At 38.9% G+C, this 17,840-nt stretch overlaps 3 protein-coding genes across 5 annotated transcripts; all 3 read right to left on the reverse strand.

Annotated features, from left to right (window-relative positions):
* Positions 1 to 1,276: 1,276 nt before the first annotated feature.
* LOC131729619 (uncharacterized) lies at positions 1,277 to 3,897 on the reverse strand. Of its 2 annotated transcripts, XM_059019823.1 has the most exons (3): positions 3,298 to 3,897; positions 2,453 to 2,953; positions 1,277 to 1,912 (listed from the first exon to the last, which is right to left on the reverse strand). In XM_059019823.1, the coding sequence occupies exons 2-3, from the start codon at positions 2,930 to 2,932 to the stop codon at positions 1,649 to 1,651; spliced, it is 744 nt and encodes a 247-aa protein (XP_058875806.1). In that variant the 5' UTR covers positions 2,933 to 2,953; positions 3,298 to 3,897; the 3' UTR covers positions 1,277 to 1,648. The 2 variants fall into 2 exon arrangements, with proteins under 2 accessions (XP_058875806.1, XP_058875805.1); XM_059019822.1 differs by having other exon boundaries at positions 2,453 to 3,897.
* A 1,677-nt stretch (positions 3,898 to 5,574) lies between these two features.
* Positions 5,575 to 8,633, reverse strand: LOC131729618 (uncharacterized). 2 transcript variants are annotated; one of them, XM_059019820.1, is made up of 3 exons: positions 8,034 to 8,633; positions 7,189 to 7,689; positions 5,575 to 6,648 (listed from the first exon to the last, which is right to left on the reverse strand). In XM_059019820.1, exons 2-3 carry the CDS (start codon positions 7,666 to 7,668, stop codon positions 6,385 to 6,387), a joined length of 744 nt encoding a protein of 247 aa, XP_058875803.1. In that variant the 5' UTR covers positions 7,669 to 7,689; positions 8,034 to 8,633; the 3' UTR covers positions 5,575 to 6,384. The 2 variants fall into 2 exon arrangements, with proteins under 2 accessions (XP_058875803.1, XP_058875802.1); XM_059019819.1 differs by having other exon boundaries at positions 7,189 to 8,633.
* Positions 8,634 to 10,322: 1,689 nt separating this feature from the next.
* Positions 10,323 to 17,840, reverse strand: LOC131729617 (uncharacterized). The gene is made up of 4 exons (XM_059019818.1): positions 17,784 to 17,840; positions 16,384 to 16,431; positions 11,937 to 12,437; positions 10,323 to 11,396 (listed from the first exon to the last, which is right to left on the reverse strand). Exons 3-4 carry the CDS (start codon positions 12,414 to 12,416, stop codon positions 11,133 to 11,135), a joined length of 744 nt encoding a protein of 247 aa, XP_058875801.1. The 5' UTR covers positions 12,417 to 12,437; positions 16,384 to 16,431; positions 17,784 to 17,840; the 3' UTR covers positions 10,323 to 11,132.

Raw genomic sequence — 17,840 nt, forward strand, 5'->3', positions numbered from 1 at the left:
TATATCTGAGCATCTTGTTGGCCTTTTTTATAGCTTCCCCACATTGTCTAGATGAAGACATTTCTGAGTCCACATAAACTCCTAGGTCTTTTTCATAGTTCCCTTCTTCAATTTCAGTATCTCCCATATGATATTTATAATTTTTTTTTGCCTGCATGCAATACTTTACGCTTTTCTCTATTAAATGTCATTTGCCATGTGTCTGCCCAGTTCTGAATACTGTCTAGATCATTTTGAATGACCTTTGCTGCTGCAACAGTGTTTGCCACTCCTCCTATTTTTATGTTGTCTACAAATTTAACAAGTTTGCTTACTATATCAGAATCTAAATCATTAATGTAGATTAGGAATAGCAGAGGACCTAATACTGATCCCTGTGGTACACCACTGGTTACCTCGCTCCATTTTGAGGTTTCTCCGCTAATCAGTACTTTCTGTTTTCTACATGTTAATCACTCCCTAATCCATGTGCATGCATTTCCTTGAATCCCTACTGCGTTCAGTTTGAGAATTAATCTTTTATGCGGGACTTTATCAAAAGCTTTCTGGAAATCTAAATGAACCATGTCATATGCTTTGCAATTATCCATTGTCAATGTTGCATCCTCCTGTATGTCTGTCTGTGTGTGTGTGTGTGTGTGTGTGTGTGTGTGTGTGGGTGGGTGGGTGTGTGTGGGTGGGTGGGTGGGGGGGTGGGTGGGTGTGTGTGTTGGTGTGTGTGTGTGTGTGGGTGGGTGGGTGGTATATGTGGGGGTGTGTGTGTGGGTTTTCATCCTTGCAGGTAATGAAGAATACAAGACTGATTCCTGAACAAAAAATAAAACACCTCAGAACTAGGTGAGTGTAAAAGCAATGACTATATCTTTATTTTTTGGCATTTTGTACGTGCTCATCAGACCTAATCACTTCTGATGTATGTTGTTTGCCTCCTTAAAGGCCTAATTTCAACATATTCTAGAGTGAACACATTTCAACACATTCAACTCTTCTCATTATTTTCTCAGTTACATGGCCATACCCACTTGGTACATTCTGTGGCCATGTTTTTTGCACCTAAGAATGACCTTGACTGACTGCCACATGATAGTGATAGATATGTCAAAATAATTAATATATTTGAGATTAAAAATAGCAACTAAACATGAATGTGATGCTCTATTAGTAGGCTATAACTTAAAACATTTTCATTCTAGTATATGTTGTAATTAGGCCTTAAGGGCAAAAGCAAATGGACATACCAACATTGTTGCTATTTATATATAGCCTTGACATCATATGTTTGTTCTTTTTTTAATGAGAAGCCACTTAATAATATGAGTCACATATATCACAACAACATTTATACTTGTGAAGAATAAAAATGGTAAAATGAAAAATACACACAATTATATTGCTTTTTTAATCTTGTCGTGTTTAGTTGAAGCTCAAGCATTGTATTTCTATTAACAATTGTGTTTTAATCATTCACGTCTATGTTAATAAACAGTTATACCAGAAAACAAAAACTGCGTTTTGAATATTTTAACTTTCCAGAGTTTATTATTAGCTGTTTTAATCGTGAATATGAGAAAAATGCAAGCTTTTGGAGCAGTGTGTGCCTGTCTCTTTTGATCCTATACATTATCAAAAGTCAAGACATATTTTTTGTTTACCACAAAGGTAAGGCCTTAGCATCATCCAGCTGAGTTTTAAGAGAGTCAATGTCTGCCTGTGTCAATGGAAAGGTTTTAAGCTCTTTAATCTGTTGAACATGTGTGGAGACAAACTGAATCAAATTACTGAAGGCTTGGAGAAATGCATCGGCAGCTGCAAGGAACTGCTGGATGTCTTCTGCTGTTGGGATGTTGATCTGGGTTTTCCCGTCAATCTTTTTCGTGAGTGAGTTTGCAACTTTGAAGGCTTGCTCAACGGCCTAAAACATCAAATTGTGAAATATCAAACATCAAATCAGCACAGAAGAGGTATTTAATACCCTACCTTTCAGTTTCTAATGATGTAGTAGGCAGGCCACGAAAGTATATACACATGGTAAATGCTGCTTATTAACAATCACTTGGTAGCCATCAAAAAGTTGCCATTATCCAGAGGTTGCTAATAAGAGAAAAGCTATAGTATTAGATAGGATTGGTTCCTGAAAAACATTGTTAATAACTCCCTAATAACTGCTTAAAATACAGTGTTACCCTGTTGCTGCTGTATGTTCTAAAATCTGAATTGGTATTAAATATTACACAAACGGAATTCTTACAACTGATACTAGGTTACTACTACATTTAATAATAAATGAAGTGGATGCCTCAATTCTCTCTCTGCTGGCAGGAACTCAATTTTGGGGTTTTAGAGAAACTCCTAGAAATTATTCATTTCCATTGTATGTATGTAAACTTTTGACGATAACTGCTGTATATATTGTTAATAGAACATAAATAAAAAGTAGCAAAACATTACGTACATCAGATACTGGTCCAATGTATTTCTGAATAATTGATTCCATTGGTACTTCAAATCCTTCCAGTTGAATCATATCATCTTTGTGGTCTGTCATCCACTTTAGGAGCTTTTCACTGAGGCCTGTTTCATTTTTAATGATTGCGGTTAATGCCTTAATCACAGCACGCTTACTCTGTACATCCAAGGATTGTTGTTTATCGGGAAGCAATTTGTTAAGAACAACATTTACACCCCACAAGATAGCACCGATAGCTAAATTTTTCACAACAAATCCTACTATTTTTGGTATACTTGTTGTGACGTATTGAAGCAAGGTTTTTAAGGTCTCGCTAACTTTGGAAAGCTCTGCAACTTCTGCTCGTGCTTCAGCTACTTCTGCTTTTATTTCCTCTTGTGCTTCTTCTGATAGGTCTTCAATGTCATCGTCAGCTCCATCAATGGCTTCTTCAACTCCCTCAAATATGTCTTCTATCTCCGCCATTTTGGACTGGTATGTCTTGATCTATAAATAAATGTTAGAACAATTATCCTTTACTGTAGACGTGTAATCAAGGGACGAACAAAGCCAACCATCTATAAACCAGAAATGTACATTTTTATATTTTGGTTGAAATTCAAGATATTCCTATGTGTAACAAGGGTGTACTTAGGCCTACATTTTCTTACACAATGTTAAGTGTTTTGGAATTTAATTTAACTGCATGTTTAGTTTATCTCTTTGATTTGCTTTGATTAGTGGATATTTTTGTTGGTGCACTGATGGTTCCCATGTACCCGCATGGACCTCGCATGAAACTACATTTCCCATCATCCTCCTGCTCACATATGTAACTGAGATGGATTTACCAGTGCCAGAGCTAGATGGTGCCCAAGAGCAGTCTTCCAAAGAAACTCCCTTTACATCCACAGCAGCCTCTCTTTGCCTCATCTCCGTCCTCTGAAGGCAGGGTCAACTCTCACTGAAAATGCATATTACTCCACCCACTGTACCGGCATTTCAAACTATAGTGCCTCTTTTTTTACAGTAAAGTTTAAGTTTAAGCTGTTAACGTTGGTGCCTGCAGTAGTAGTTAAACTACTAATAGTAGGCTAACAAACAATGACAATAAAATGAATAAATAAGTCTGGGGAAAACCCAAACCAGCTGGCCATTATTATTATGGGAGGCTGTGTGGTCCAGTGATTAAAGAAAAGGGCTTGTAACCAGGAGGTCCCCAGTTCAAATCCCACCTGAGCCACTGACTCATTGTTTGACCCTGAGCAAGTCACTTAACCTCCTTGTGCTCCGTCTTTCGGGTGGGATGTAATTGTAAGTGACTCTGCAGTTGATGCATAGTTCACACACCCTAGTCGCTGTAAGTCGCCTTGGATAAAGGCATCTACTAAATAAACAAATAATAATAATAATAACACCGTGTAACAATTTTTTTTTTTTTTTTGGTTCCTGGGTAGTAAGTGTTATTTCCGAATTGCTTATGCCTCAAAAGTATAGAACATGGTTATTATTCCCCACAAACTTTGCTTTTGTGACCAGGACAGTGATATTTTGAAATTTACCTATTTTCCAGAACATTCCAGATAGATTCAGTGCTGAGTAAACTTGGAGTAACTTCTAGAACTTTCTAGAACTTTCCAGTAACATAAATAGTAGTATAAATACAGGGGCCTTAAGCCCACCAGTTCAGTTTAGTTCCAGCTGCCTAAGTGGATACATATCTGCATTTTTCTGAGATGGCATCAAGGTCATAGGAGACTTCAAAATGGTGGCATTCCTGATGGGTCTTGTGGCAAAGTGCCCCGCCCCTGTGTGCATTTGTGTGATCTGTGTTTGTATGTATGCGTGCGTATGTTAATGTTGGTGTATAGATTGGTACACGGGATATAAACGGGTCTGTGTTTCACGTGTATTTAAAGTGTATAATTATATTTAGGCACGAGGATGGCACATCACTTCACGTGCAGATAAAATGTGTATAATGTGTGGCACGGGGTTGCACGTAATGAATTCACGTGCTGGGATTCAAGTGAGTAATTAATTAGTAATTGAATCCCAGCACAACAGTATATATAGATGCACGTTTTAGTCACTCGTGTTTGGGTGTTCGGAAGAGGAGAACGGGTGAGAGAGAGAGGAGTAAAAGTAGAGTTAAATACGATCGTAAATATAAGTGTTTGTTCTCACCGTGTCTGTTTGTCTGTCCGTGCACCGTTTGTTTAGTGTTAGTCCGTTTTGTATGTCTGTTTATTTTGGCGCAAGTGCCGTGTCCTGTTTTTTGTACTGTTGACAACCCTTTTATTTGTTAATAAACGCTGAGTGCAGCCATTGCACTCAGCTCATCACCAGCACCGTCTGTCTGTGTTTGAATTCCTTCCTGCTTCCGGTCTGACGCCACCCACTCTGGCCGTCTTTGTGACAGTCTCCAAGGCAGTTTTACCACGTTTCCCTGCTATCTTTGTCTTTGGGACAGCAGGGACACCAAGGCGCACTACCACAGGCGGGACTGGCCACAGCGGACCGAGTTCTCTGTGGGGAGGAACAACGTCAAGTGGGAGCCACTGGTGGACCCCCGGAAGGTGCTGATGCCACCACTGCACATCAAATTGGGCCTTATGAAACAATTTCTCAGATCTCTAGATAAGGAGTCGGCAGCCTTCGAGTACCTTCAAGACTTCTTACCTAAGCTGTCTGAGGCAAAGGTCAAAGCCGGTGTCTTCGTCGGACCACAGATAAAGAAGATCCTGGAGTGCAATGAATGTTTTCTACATGTTAATCACTCCCTAATCCATGTGCATGCATTTCCTTGAATCCCTACTGCGTTCAGTTTGAGAATTAATCTTTTATGCGGGACTTTATCAAAAGCTTTCTAGAAATCTAAATAAACCATATCATATGCTTTGCAATTATCCATTGTCAATGTTGCATCCTCCTGTGTGTCTGTCTGTGTGGGTGGGTGTGTGTGTGTGGGTGGGTGTGTGTGTGTGGGTGGGTGTGTGTGTTGGTGTGTGTGTGTGTGTGGGTGGGTGGGTGGTGTATGTGGGTGTGTGTGTGGGTTTTCATCCTTGCAGGTAATGAAGAATACAAGACTGATTCCTGAACAAAAAATAAAACACCTCGGAACTAGGTGAGTGTAAAAGCAATGACTATATCTTTATTTTTTGGCATTTTGTACGTGCTCATCAGACCCAATCACTTCTGATGTATGTTGTTTGCCTCCTTAAAGGCCTAATTTCAACATATTCTAGAGTGAACACATTTCAACACATTCAACTCTTCTCATTATTTTCTCAGTTACATGGCCATACCCACTTGGTACATTCTGTGGCCATGTTTTTTGCACCTAAGAATGACCTTGACTGACTGCCACATGATAGTGATAGATATGTCAAAATAATTAATATATTTGAGATTAAAAATAGCAACTAAACATGAATGTGATGCTCTATTAGTAGGCTATAACTTAAAACATTTTCATTCTAGTATATGTTGTAATTAGGCCTTAAGGGCAAAAGCAAATGGACATACCAACATTGTTGCTATTTATATATAGCCTTGACACCATATGTTTGTTCTTTTTTTAATGAGAAGCCACTTAATAATATGAGTCACATATATCACAACAACATTTATACTTGTGAAGAATAAAAATGGTAAAATGAAAAATACACACAATTATATTGCTTTTTTAATCTTGTCGTGTTTAGTTGAAGCTCAAGCATTGTATTTCTATTAACAATTGTGTTTTAATCATTCACGTCTATGTTAATAAACAGTTATACCAGAAAACAAAAACTGCGTTTTGAATATTTTAACTTTCCAGAGTTTATTATTAGCTGTTTTAATCGTGAATATGAGAAAAATGCAAGCTTTTGGAGCAGTGTGTGCCTGTCTCTTTTGATCCTATACATTATCAAAAGTCAAGACATATTTTTTGTTTACCACAAAGGTAAGGCCTTAGCATCATCCAGCTGAGTTTTAAGAGAGTCAATGTCTGCCTGTGTCAATGGAAAGGTTTTAAGCTCTTTAATCTGTTGAACATGTGTGGAGACAAACTGAATCAAATTACTGAAGGCTTGGAGAAATGCATCGGCAGCTGCAAGGAACTGCTGGATGTCTTCTGCTGTTGGGATGTTGATCTGGGTTTTCCCGTCAATCTTTTTCGTGAGTGAGTTTGCAACTTTGAAGGCTTGCTCAACGGCCTAAAACATCAAATTGTGAAATATCAAACATCAAATCAGCACAGAAGAGGTATTTAATACCCTACCTTTCAGTTTCTAATGATGTAGTAGGCAGGCCACGAAAGTATATACACATGGTAAATGCTGCTTATTAACAATCACTTGGTAGCCATCAAAAAGTTGCCATTATCCAGAGGTTGCTAATAAGAGAAAAGCTATAGTATTAGATAGGATTGGTTCCTGAAAAACATTGTTAATAACTCCCTAATAACTGCTTAAAATACAGTGTTACCCTGTTGCTGCTGTATGTTCTAAAATCTGAATTGGTATTAAATATTACACAAACGGAATTCTTACAACTGATACTAGGTTACTACTACATTTAATAATAAATGAAGTGGATGCCTCAATTCTCTCTCTGCTGGCAGGAACTCAATTTTGGGGTTTTAGAGAAACTCCTAGAAATTATTCATTTCCATTGTATGTATGTAAACTTTTGACGATAACTGCTGTATATATTGTTAATAGAACATAAATAAAAAGTAGCAAAACATTACGTACATCAGATACTGGTCCAATGTATTTCTGAATAATTGATTCCATTGGTACTTCAAATCCTTCCAGTTGAATCATATCATCTTTGTGGTCTGTCATCCACTTTAGGAGCTTTTCACTGAGGCCTGTTTCATTTTTAATGATTGCGGTTAATGCCTTAATCACAGCACGCTTACTCTGTACATCCAAGGATTGTTGTTTATCGGGAAGCAATTTGTTAAGAACAACATTTACACCCCACAAGATAGCACCGATAGCTAAATTTTTCACAACAAATCCTACTATTTTTGGTATACTTGTTGTGACGTATTGAAGCAAGGTTTTTAAGGTCTCGCTAACTTTGGAAAGCTCTGCAACTTCTGCTCGTGCTTCAGCTACTTCTGCTTTTATTTCCTCTTGTGCTTCTTCTGATAGGTCTTCAATGTCATCGTCAGCTCCATCAATGGCTTCTTCAACTCCCTCAAATATGTCTTCTATCTCCGCCATTTTGGACTGGTATGTCTTGATCTATAAATAAATGTTAGAACAATTATCCTTTACTGTAGACGTGTAATCAAGGGACGAACAAAGCCAACCATCTATAAACCAGAAATGTACATTTTTATATTTTGGTTGAAATTCAAGATATTCCTATGTGTAACAAGGGTGTACTTAGGCCTACATTTTCTTACACAATGTTAAGTGTTTTGGAATTTAATTTAACTGCATGTTTAGTTTATCTCTTTGATTTGCTTTGATTAGTGGATATTTTTGTTGGTGCACTGATGGTTCCCATGTACCCGCATGGACCTCGCATGAAACTACATTTCCCATCATCCTCCTGCTCACATATGTAACTGAGATGGATTTACCAGTGCCAGAGCTAGATGGTGCCCAAGAGCAGTCTTCCAAAGAAACTCCCTTTACATCCACAGCAGCCTCTCTTTGCCTCATCTCCGTCCTCTGAAGGCAGGGTCAACTCTCACTGAAAATGCATATTACTCCACCCACTGTACCGGCATTTCAAACTATAGTGCCTCTTTTTTTACAGTAAAGTTTAAGTTTAAGCTGTTAACGTTGGTGCCTGCAGTAGTAGTTAAACTACTAATAGTAGGCTAACAAACAATGACAATAAAATGAATAAATAAGTCTGGGGAAAACCCAAACCAGCTGGCCATTATTATTATGGGAGGCTGTGTGGTCCAGTGATTAAAGAAAAGGGCTTGTAACCAGGAGGTCCCCAGTTCAAATCCCACCTGAGCCACTGACTCATTGTTTGACCCTGAGCAAGTCACTTAACCTCCTTGTGCTCCGTCTTTCGGGTGGGATGTAATTGTAAGTGACTCTGCAGTTGATGCATAGTTCACACACCCTAGTCGCTGTAAGTCGCCTTGGATAAAGGCATCTACTAAATAAACAAATAATAATAATAATAACACCGTGTAACAATTTTTTTTTTTTTTTTGGTTCCTGGGTAGTAAGTGTTATTTCCGAATTGCTTATGCCTCAAAAGTATAGAACATGGTTATTATTCCCCACAAACTTTGCTTTTGTGACCAGGACAGTGATATTTTGAAATTTACCTATTTTCCAGAACATTCCAGATAGATTCAGTGCTGAGTAAACTTGGAGTAACTTCTAGAACTTTCTAGAACTTTCCAGTAACATAAATAGTAGTATAAATACAGGGGCCTTAAGCCCACCAGTTCAGTTTAGTTCCAGCTGCCTAAGTGGATACATATCTGCATTTTTCTGAGATGGCATCAAGGTCATAGGAGACTTCAAAATGGTGGCATTCCTGATGGGTCTTGTGGCAAAGTGCCCCGCCCCTGTGTGCATTTGTGTGATCTGTGTTTGTATGTATGCGTGCGTATGTTAATGTTGGTGTATAGATTGGTACACGGGATATAAACGGGTCTGTGTTTCACGTGTATTTAAAGTGTATAATTATATTTAGGCACGAGGATGGCACATCACTTCACGTGCAGATAAAATGTGTATAATGTGTGGCACGGGGTTGCACGTAATGAATTCACGTGCTGGGATTCAAGTGAGTAATTAATTAGTAATTGAATCCCAGCACAACAGTATATATAGATGCACGTTTTAGTCACTCGTGTTTGGGTGTTCGGAAGAGGAGAACGGGTGAGAGAGAGAGGAGTAAAAGTAGAGTTAAATACGATCGTAAATATAAGTGTTTGTTCTCACCGTGTCTGTTTGTCTGTCCGTGCACCGTTTGTTTAGTGTTAGTCCGTTTTGTATGTCTGTTTATTTTGGCGCAAGTGCCGTGTCCTGTTTTTTGTACTGTTGACAACCCTTTTATTTGTTAATAAACGCTGAGTGCAGCCATTGCACTCAGCTCATCACCAGCACCGTCTGTCTGTGTTTGAATTCCTTCCTGCTTCCGGTCTGACGCCACCCACTCTGGCCGTCTTTGTGACAGTCTCCAAGGCAGTTTTACCACGTTTCCCTGCTATCTTTGTCTTTGGGACAGCAGGGACACCAAGGCGCACTACCACAGGCGGGACTGGCCACAGCGGACCGAGTTCTCTGTGGGGAGGAACAACGTCAAGTGGGAGCCACTGGTGGACCCCCGGAAGGTGCTGATGCCACCACTGCACATCAAATTGGGCCTTATGAAACAATTTCTCAGATCTCTAGATAAGGAGTCGGCAGCCTTCGAGTACCTTCAAGACTTCTTACCTAAGCTGTCTGAGGCAAAGGTCAAAGCCGGTGTCTTCGTCGGACCACAGATAAAGAAGATCCTGGAGTGCAATGAATGTTTTCTACATGTTAATCACTCCCTAATCCATGTGCATGCATTTCCTTGAATCCCTACTGCGTTCAGTTTGAGAATTAATCTTTTATGCGGGACTTTATCAAAAGCTTTCTAGAAATCTAAATAAACCATATCATATGCTTTGCAATTATCCATTGTCAATGTTGCATCCTCCTGTGTGTCTGTCTGTGTGGGTGGGTGTGTGTGTGTGGGTGGGTGTGTGTGTGTGGGTGGGTGGGTGGGTGGGTGTGTGTGTTGGTGTGTGTGTGTGTGTGGGTGGGTGGGTGGTGTATGTGGGTGTGTGTGTGGGTTTTCATCCTTGCAGGTAATGAAGAATACAAGACTGATTCCTGAACAAAAAATAAAACACCTCGGAACTAGGTGAGTGTAAAAGCAATGACTATATCTTTATTTTTTGGCATTTTGTACGTGCTCATCAGACCCAATCACTTCTGATGTATGTTGTTTGCCTCCTTAAAGGCCTAATTTCAACATATTCTAGAGTGAACACATTTCAACACATTCAACTCTTCTCATTATTTTCTCAGTTACATGGCCATACCCACTTGGTACATTCTGTGGCCATGTTTTTTGCACCTAAGAATGACCTTGACTGACTGCCACATGATAGTGATAGATATGTCAAAATAATTAATATATTTGAGATTAAAAATAGCAACTAAACATGAATGTGATGCTCTATTAGTAGGCTATAACTTAAAACATTTTCATTCTAGTATATGTTGTAATTAGGCCTTAAGGGCAAAAGCAAATGGACATACCAACATTGTTGCTATTTATATATAGCCTTGACACCATATGTTTGTTCTTTTTTTAATGAGAAGCCACTTAATAATATGAGTCACATATATCACAACAACATTTATACTTGTGAAGAATAAAAATGGTAAAATGAAAAATACACACAATTATATTGCTTTTTTAATCTTGTCGTGTTTAGTTGAAGCTCAAGCATTGTATTTCTATTAACAATTGTGTTTTAATCATTCACGTCTATGTTAATAAGCAGTTATACCAGAAAACAAAAACTGCGTTTTGAATATTTTAACTTTCCAGAGTTTATTATTAGCTGTTTTAATCGTGAATATGAGAAAAATGCAAGCTTTTGGAGCAGTGTGTGCCTGTCTCTTTTGATCCTATACATTATCAAAAGTCAAGACATATTTTTTGTTTACCACAAAGGTAAGGCCTTAGCATCATCCAGCTGAGTTTTAAGAGAGTCAATGTCTGCCTGTGTCAATGGAAAGGTTTTAAGCTCTTTAATCTGTTGAACATGTGTGGAGACAAACTGAATCAAATTACTGAAGGCTTGGAGAAATGCATCGGCAGCTGCAAGGAACTGCTGGATGTCTTCTGCTGTTGGGATGTTGATCTGGGTTTTCCCGTCAATCTTTTTCGTGAGCGAGGTTGCAACTTTGAAGGCTTGCTCAACGGCCTAAAACATCAAATTGTGAAATATCAAACATCAAATCAGCACAGAAGAGGTATTTAATACCCTACCTTTCAGTTTCTAATGATGTAGTAGGCAGGCCACGAAAGTATATACACATGGTAAATGCTGCTTATTAACAATCACTTGGTAGCCATCAAAAAGTTGCCATTATCCAGAGGTTGCTAATAAGAGAAAAGCTATAGTATTAGATAGGATTGGTTCCTGAAAAACATTGTTAATAACTCCCTAATAACTGCTTAAAATACAGTGTTACCCTGTTGCTGCTGTATGTTCTAAAATCTGAATTGGTATTAAATATTACACAAACGGAATTCTTACAACTGATACTAGGTTACTACTACATTTAATAATAAATGAAGTGGATGCCTCAATTCTCTCTCTGCTGGCAGGAACTCAATTTTGGGGTTTTAGAGAAACTCCTAGAAATTATTCATTTCCATTGTATGTATGTAAACTTTTGACGATAACTGCTGTATATATTGTTAATAGAACATAAATAAAAAGTAGCAAAACATTACGTACATCAGATACTGGTCCAATGTATTTCTGAATAATTGATTCCATTGGTACTTCAAATCCTTCCAGTTGAATCATATCATCTTTGTGGTCTGTCATCCACTTTAGGAGCTTTTCACTGAGGCCTGTTTCATTTTTAATGATTGCGGTTAATGCCTTAATCACAGCACGCTTACTCTGTACATCCAAGGATTGTTGTTTATCGGGAAGCAATTTGTTAAGAACAACATTTACACCCCACAAGATAGCACCGATAGCTAAATTTTTCACAACAAATCCTACTATTTTTGGTATACTTGTTGTGACGTATTGAAGCAAGGTTTTTAAGGTCTCGCTAACTTTGGAAAGCTCTGCAACTTCTGCTCGTGCTTCAGCTACTTCTGCTTTTATTTCCTCTTGTGCTTCTTCTGATAGGTCTTCAATGTCATCGTCAGCTCCATCAATGGCTTCTTCAACTCCCTCAAATATGTCTTCTATCTCCGCCATTTTGGACTGGTATGTCTTGATCTATAAATAAATGTTAGAACAATTATCCTTTACTGTAGACGTGTAATCAAGGGACGAACAAAGCCAACCATCTATAAACCAGAAATGTACATTTTTATATTTTGGTTGAAATTCAAGATATTCCTATGTGTAACAAGGGTGTACTTAGGCCTACATTTTCTTACACAATGTTAAGTGTTTTGGAATTTAATTTAACTGCATGTTTAGTTTATCTCTTTGATTTGCTTTGATTAGTGGATATTTTTGTTGGTGCACTGATGGTTCCCATGTACCCGCATGGACCTCGCATGAAACTACATTTCCCATCATCCTCCTGCTCACATATGTAACTGAGATGGATTTACCAGTGCCAGAGCTAGATGGTGCCCAAGAGCAGTCTTCCAAAGAAACTCCCTTTACATCCACAGCAGCCTCTCTTTGCCTCATCTCCGTCCTCTGAAGGCAGGGTCAACTCTCACTGAAAATGCATATTACTCCACCCACTGTACCGGCATTTCAAACTATAGTGCCTCTTTTTTTACAGTAAAGTTTAAGTTTAAGCTGTTAACGTTGGTGCCTGCAGTAGTAGTTAAACTACTAATAGTAGGCTAACAAACAATGACAATAAAATGAATAAATAAGTCTGGGGAAAACCCAAACCAGCTGGCCATTATTATTATGGGAGGCTGTGTGGTCCAGTGATTAAAGAAAAGGGCTTGTAACCAGGAGGTCCCCAGTTCAAATCCCACCTGAGCCACTGACTCATTGTTTGACCCTGAGCAAGTCACTTAACCTCCTTGTGCTCCGTCTTTCGGGTGGGATGTAATTGTAAGTGACTCTGCAGTTGATGCATAGTTCACACACCCTAGTCGCTGTAAGTCGCCTTGGATAAAGGCATCTACTAAATAAACAAATAATAATAATAATAACACCGTGTAACAATTTTTTTTTTTTTTTTTGGTTCCTGGGTAGTAAGTGTTATTTCCGAATTGCTTATGCCTCAAAAGTATAGAACATGGTTATTATTCCCCACAAACTTTGCTTTTGTGACCAGGACAGTGATATTTTGAAATTTACCTATTTTCCAGAACATTCCAGATAGATTCAGTGCTGAGTAAACTTGGAGTAACTTCTAGAACTTTCTAGAACTTTCCAGTAACATAAATAGTAGTATAAATACAGGGGCCTTAAGCCCACCAGTTCAGTTTAGTTCCAGCTGCCTAAGTGGATACATATCTGCATTTTTCTGAGATGGCATCAAGGTCATAGGAGACTTCAAAATGGTGGCATTCCTGATGGGTCTTGTGGCAAAGTGCCCCGCCCCTGTGTGCATTTGTGTGATCTGTGTTTGTATGTATGCGTGCGTATGTTAATGTTGGTGTATAGATTGGTACACGGGATATAAACGGGTCTGTGTTTCACGTGTATTTAAAGTGTATAATTATATTTAGGCACGAGGATGGCACATCACTTCACGTGCAGATAAAATGTGTATAATGTGTGGCACGGGGTTGCACGTAATGAATTCACGTGCTGGGATTCAAGTGAGTAATTAATTAGTAATTGAATCCCAGCACAACAGTATATATAGATGCACGTTTTAGTCACTCGTGTTTGGGTGTTCGGAAGAGGAGAACGGGTGAGAGAGAGAGGAGTAAAAGTAGAGTTAAATACGATCGTAAATATAAGTGTTTGTTCTCACCGTGTCTGTTTGTCTGTCCGTGCACCGTTTGTTTAGTGTTAGTCCGTTTTGTATGTCTGTTTATTTTGGCGCAAGTGCCGTGTCCTGTTTTTTGTACTGTTGACAACCCTTTTATTTGTTAATAAACGCTGAGTGCAGCCATTGCACTCAGCTCATCACCAGCACCGTCTGTCTGTGTTTGAATTCCTTCCTGCTTCCGGTCTGACGCCACCCACTCTGGCCGTCTTTGTGACAGTCTCCAAGGCAGTTTTACCACGTTTCCCTGCTATCTTTGTCTTTGGGACAGCAGGGACACCAAGGCGCACTACCACAGGCGGGACTGGCCACAGCGGACCGAGTTCTCTGTGGGGAGGAACAACATCAAGTGGGAGCCACTGGTGGACCCCCGGAAGGTGCTGATGCCACCACTGCACATCAAATTGGGCCTTATGAAACAATTTGTCAGAGCTCTAGATAAGGAGTCGGCAGCCTTCGAGTACCTTCAAGACTTCATACCTAAGCTGTCTGAGGCAAAGGTCAAAGCCGGTGTCTTCGTCGGACCACAGATAAAGAAGATCCTGGAGTGCAATGAATTCCCCAAGAAGCTCACTAGTAAGGAGAAAGCGGCTTGGAACAGCTTTGTCGCAGTGGTTCGGGGCTTCCTGGGCAATCACAAGGCCGAAAACTATGTGGAGCTGGTTGAGACTCTGGTGAAGAACTACGGCACAATGGGCTGTAGGATGTCCCTCAAAGTCCATATCCTTGATGCTCATCTTGATAAATTCAAGGAGAACATGGGAGCGTACTCGGAGGAGCAAGGCGAACACTTCCAACAGGATATATTGGACTTTGAAAGCCACTACCAAAGACAGTATAACGAGAACATGATGGGAGACTACATTTGGGGTCTGATTCGTGAACGTGATTTACAGTATAATTGTAAATCTCGAAAAACTACTCACTTCTAAATCTTTTGTAGTCATTTTTGTTTACTTTAGTATAAATACATGTTAATTTGGATTCATATGTTGTTTTTTTCTGACTTTATGTGAACGAAAAGACACAAATTTGCCCGTTTTCTCATTGGTAATAGGTAAATTTCAAAATATCACTGTCCTGGTCACAAAAGCAAAGTTTGTGGGGAATAATAGCCATTTTCTATACTTTTGAGGCATAAGCAATATGGTGATATCTTGTAACAATTGTAAGTCGCCCTGGATAAGGGCGTCTGCTAAGAAATAAATAATAATAATAATAATAATAATAATAATAAATAATAATAACGTACACAGGGTGGGGGTCAGGGCTGTAGCTGACGTGATTACCTCCAATACCCTGCTATCAAAACAGTTGCAGGGTGTTTTTGTGCAGCGATATTGGTGCTGAAGTTGAAGTTTGTGAAATACCAGGTTCAACCCCAGCAATTATCATTATTATTGTAGGCTGTTCAGTGACTTTTGTGTGTGTTTGTCTTGTTCAGTTTCATTGCATGTATTGTACGGCCAGGGTGTGTTACTCTTGGGGTTGGGGTTTGTAAATAGTTGGGTTGGGGGAGTGAGAGAGTGAGGGGAGACCAGGCGGCAGAGTGTGTGGAAGTGCTTGGGATTCGCTGCATGAGAGAGAAACTACAGAACTGAACCTACATGTAGTTGGGTTATTTGTTGTTATTATTATTATTATTATTATTATTATTATTATTATTATCATTATTATTATTATTATTATTATTATTATTATTATTATTATTATTATTATTATCATCAATAGGACTTTAATAATAATCTCAAAGAACTCCTAACTGAGCTCTTGGTATATTTTTTGTCTTCAACAAACCTCCCGTTACTTGAATCATCATTCCCCACTAAAATGAATAAATGATGAATTCAAGTAAATAACAGTCCATGCATAATACTGCTATTGCTATTACGGTAAATATATGACAATGTTCTTTTATATTGATAGAAATCACATCTGTGGGAGATGTTTGTATTCTGCTGATGTTTGACGTAACATTTTAGGCTATTTACCTCATTTTCAGTGGGTCATTTTGATTGTTATTGCTAATGTGGTATTGTGACAAGGTACTTATTATAAGAACAGAGCAAACTCGCACAATCTAAAATCTGACCGACTTTCCGGCAAACAGATTCATTTAGTTAACATTCTCTACTGTATCTTTCCAATAATACAGCAGCTCCTGTTTAAATACTGTTTAAATCAAATCCATTTCACAAAGAATTCTCAATAAAAGCTATCTGTTTATTTAATGGTTATAAAAAAAAACACCTGTAGGTCTTCTTCGTTGAACTGGCTTTCCCTTACAAAAACTGCAGCCTATAAAGATAAAGTAAAAAAAAAAAAAGGTTTGACGACGTGTGCTACTTCTGTGTAATACGGTAGCTATTTTAAAATGACGTGGAAAGGAGGGGTACCAGACACCAGGAGCTGCGAAGCATGACTAAAGGAGGAGCCTGGCACTGAGTGAGTTAAAGAGAGCCCATGATGTGGCCATACCTCGCATGGAGTGCGCAGGCACCCTACCACTGAGACGAGGCACAGGCACACTGAGGTAGGAACATGCATGCACTGGAGCAAACGCACAAGAGCACAGTCACCAAACACTGGATGTGCAGCGCAAGGTAAAGTACACACCAAGGCTTAGGTGGGTTGCTCCAGCACTGAGTTTTGAGAGGAAGTGAGCTGATGCAAGGGCACTGAGGCACCAAGCATGGTAGCATGGAGCACCAACGCACATCCTTCATTTTGTTGCTATTATCATTAAATTAATTTAGATGGGATCCAAGGGCCAGGTTAACTATCACTGGGAACTTAAAAAGCGTGGGCATAACAACATGTCTTTGCATTTATTTACTTTTCTATGTGTGTTTTGTTACTGGCTTTGTGCTGGGGTGTAACGTGAGAGTATGCCAGTTACACAGGAACTACATTTCCCATCATCCTCCTGCACACTTATGTATTGGTGGAGATGATGAAAAATGTAGTTCTGAACATCTTCTAAAAATGACATGTGAAGCCATCTTGGAAAGAGCACAGTGGACTGTAGTTTAAAAGTGGTCAGGATGGTGTATACTTCTCACAATCTACAATTCGAAAGGTGATATAGACTAGAAGGAGACAGATATGATTGTCATGGCTGTAAAAACTCACGGTTCTTATTTGATCATTGTAGTTTATGTTGAAAACATTAATGTTATTGATTTCATTTTTTTCTTTCAAATCCCCTATTTATACAGGTGACGTTTTATCACTTTAAGATGCCACAAATCTGCTAAAAAGAAACACTCCAAGTAGGGAGTCTCTTCCTGAGACTGCAGCTTGACATCATTACATGACTGTGACGATGTAGGTTAGTTATATATGATTTTAAAATGCCAAATCAAATATGCAGTTGAATTCTTTTATTTGAAAATAACTACAAAAACTAAAACCAGAAGTTGACCTGGGAACTTTTGTATGCCTGGGAACTATTGTATCTTACAACAGAGTGAAAAACAAAAGGAACTCCATCACTGTTAATCCCCACAGCAAAGCACAACGAGACTCACGAACATTCCATAACTGATTGATAAATTAACAGTGTTTACAATGGGTTGAATTAAATAAAGAAAGGTGCTGCGGGAGGGGAATCCTATACATATAAAAAGATGACATGTAAAATAACTTACCTGGGAGGGAGAGAGGGGATCCTTTGTTCTGGGGTGGTATGTTGGCTGCAACCAAAC

The sequence above is a fragment of the Acipenser ruthenus genome, unplaced genomic scaffold, assembly GCF_902713425.1.
Source record: "Acipenser ruthenus unplaced genomic scaffold, fAciRut3.2 maternal haplotype, whole genome shotgun sequence".
In the NCBI taxonomy this organism is placed as follows: domain Eukaryota; kingdom Metazoa; phylum Chordata; class Actinopteri; order Acipenseriformes; family Acipenseridae; genus Acipenser; species Acipenser ruthenus.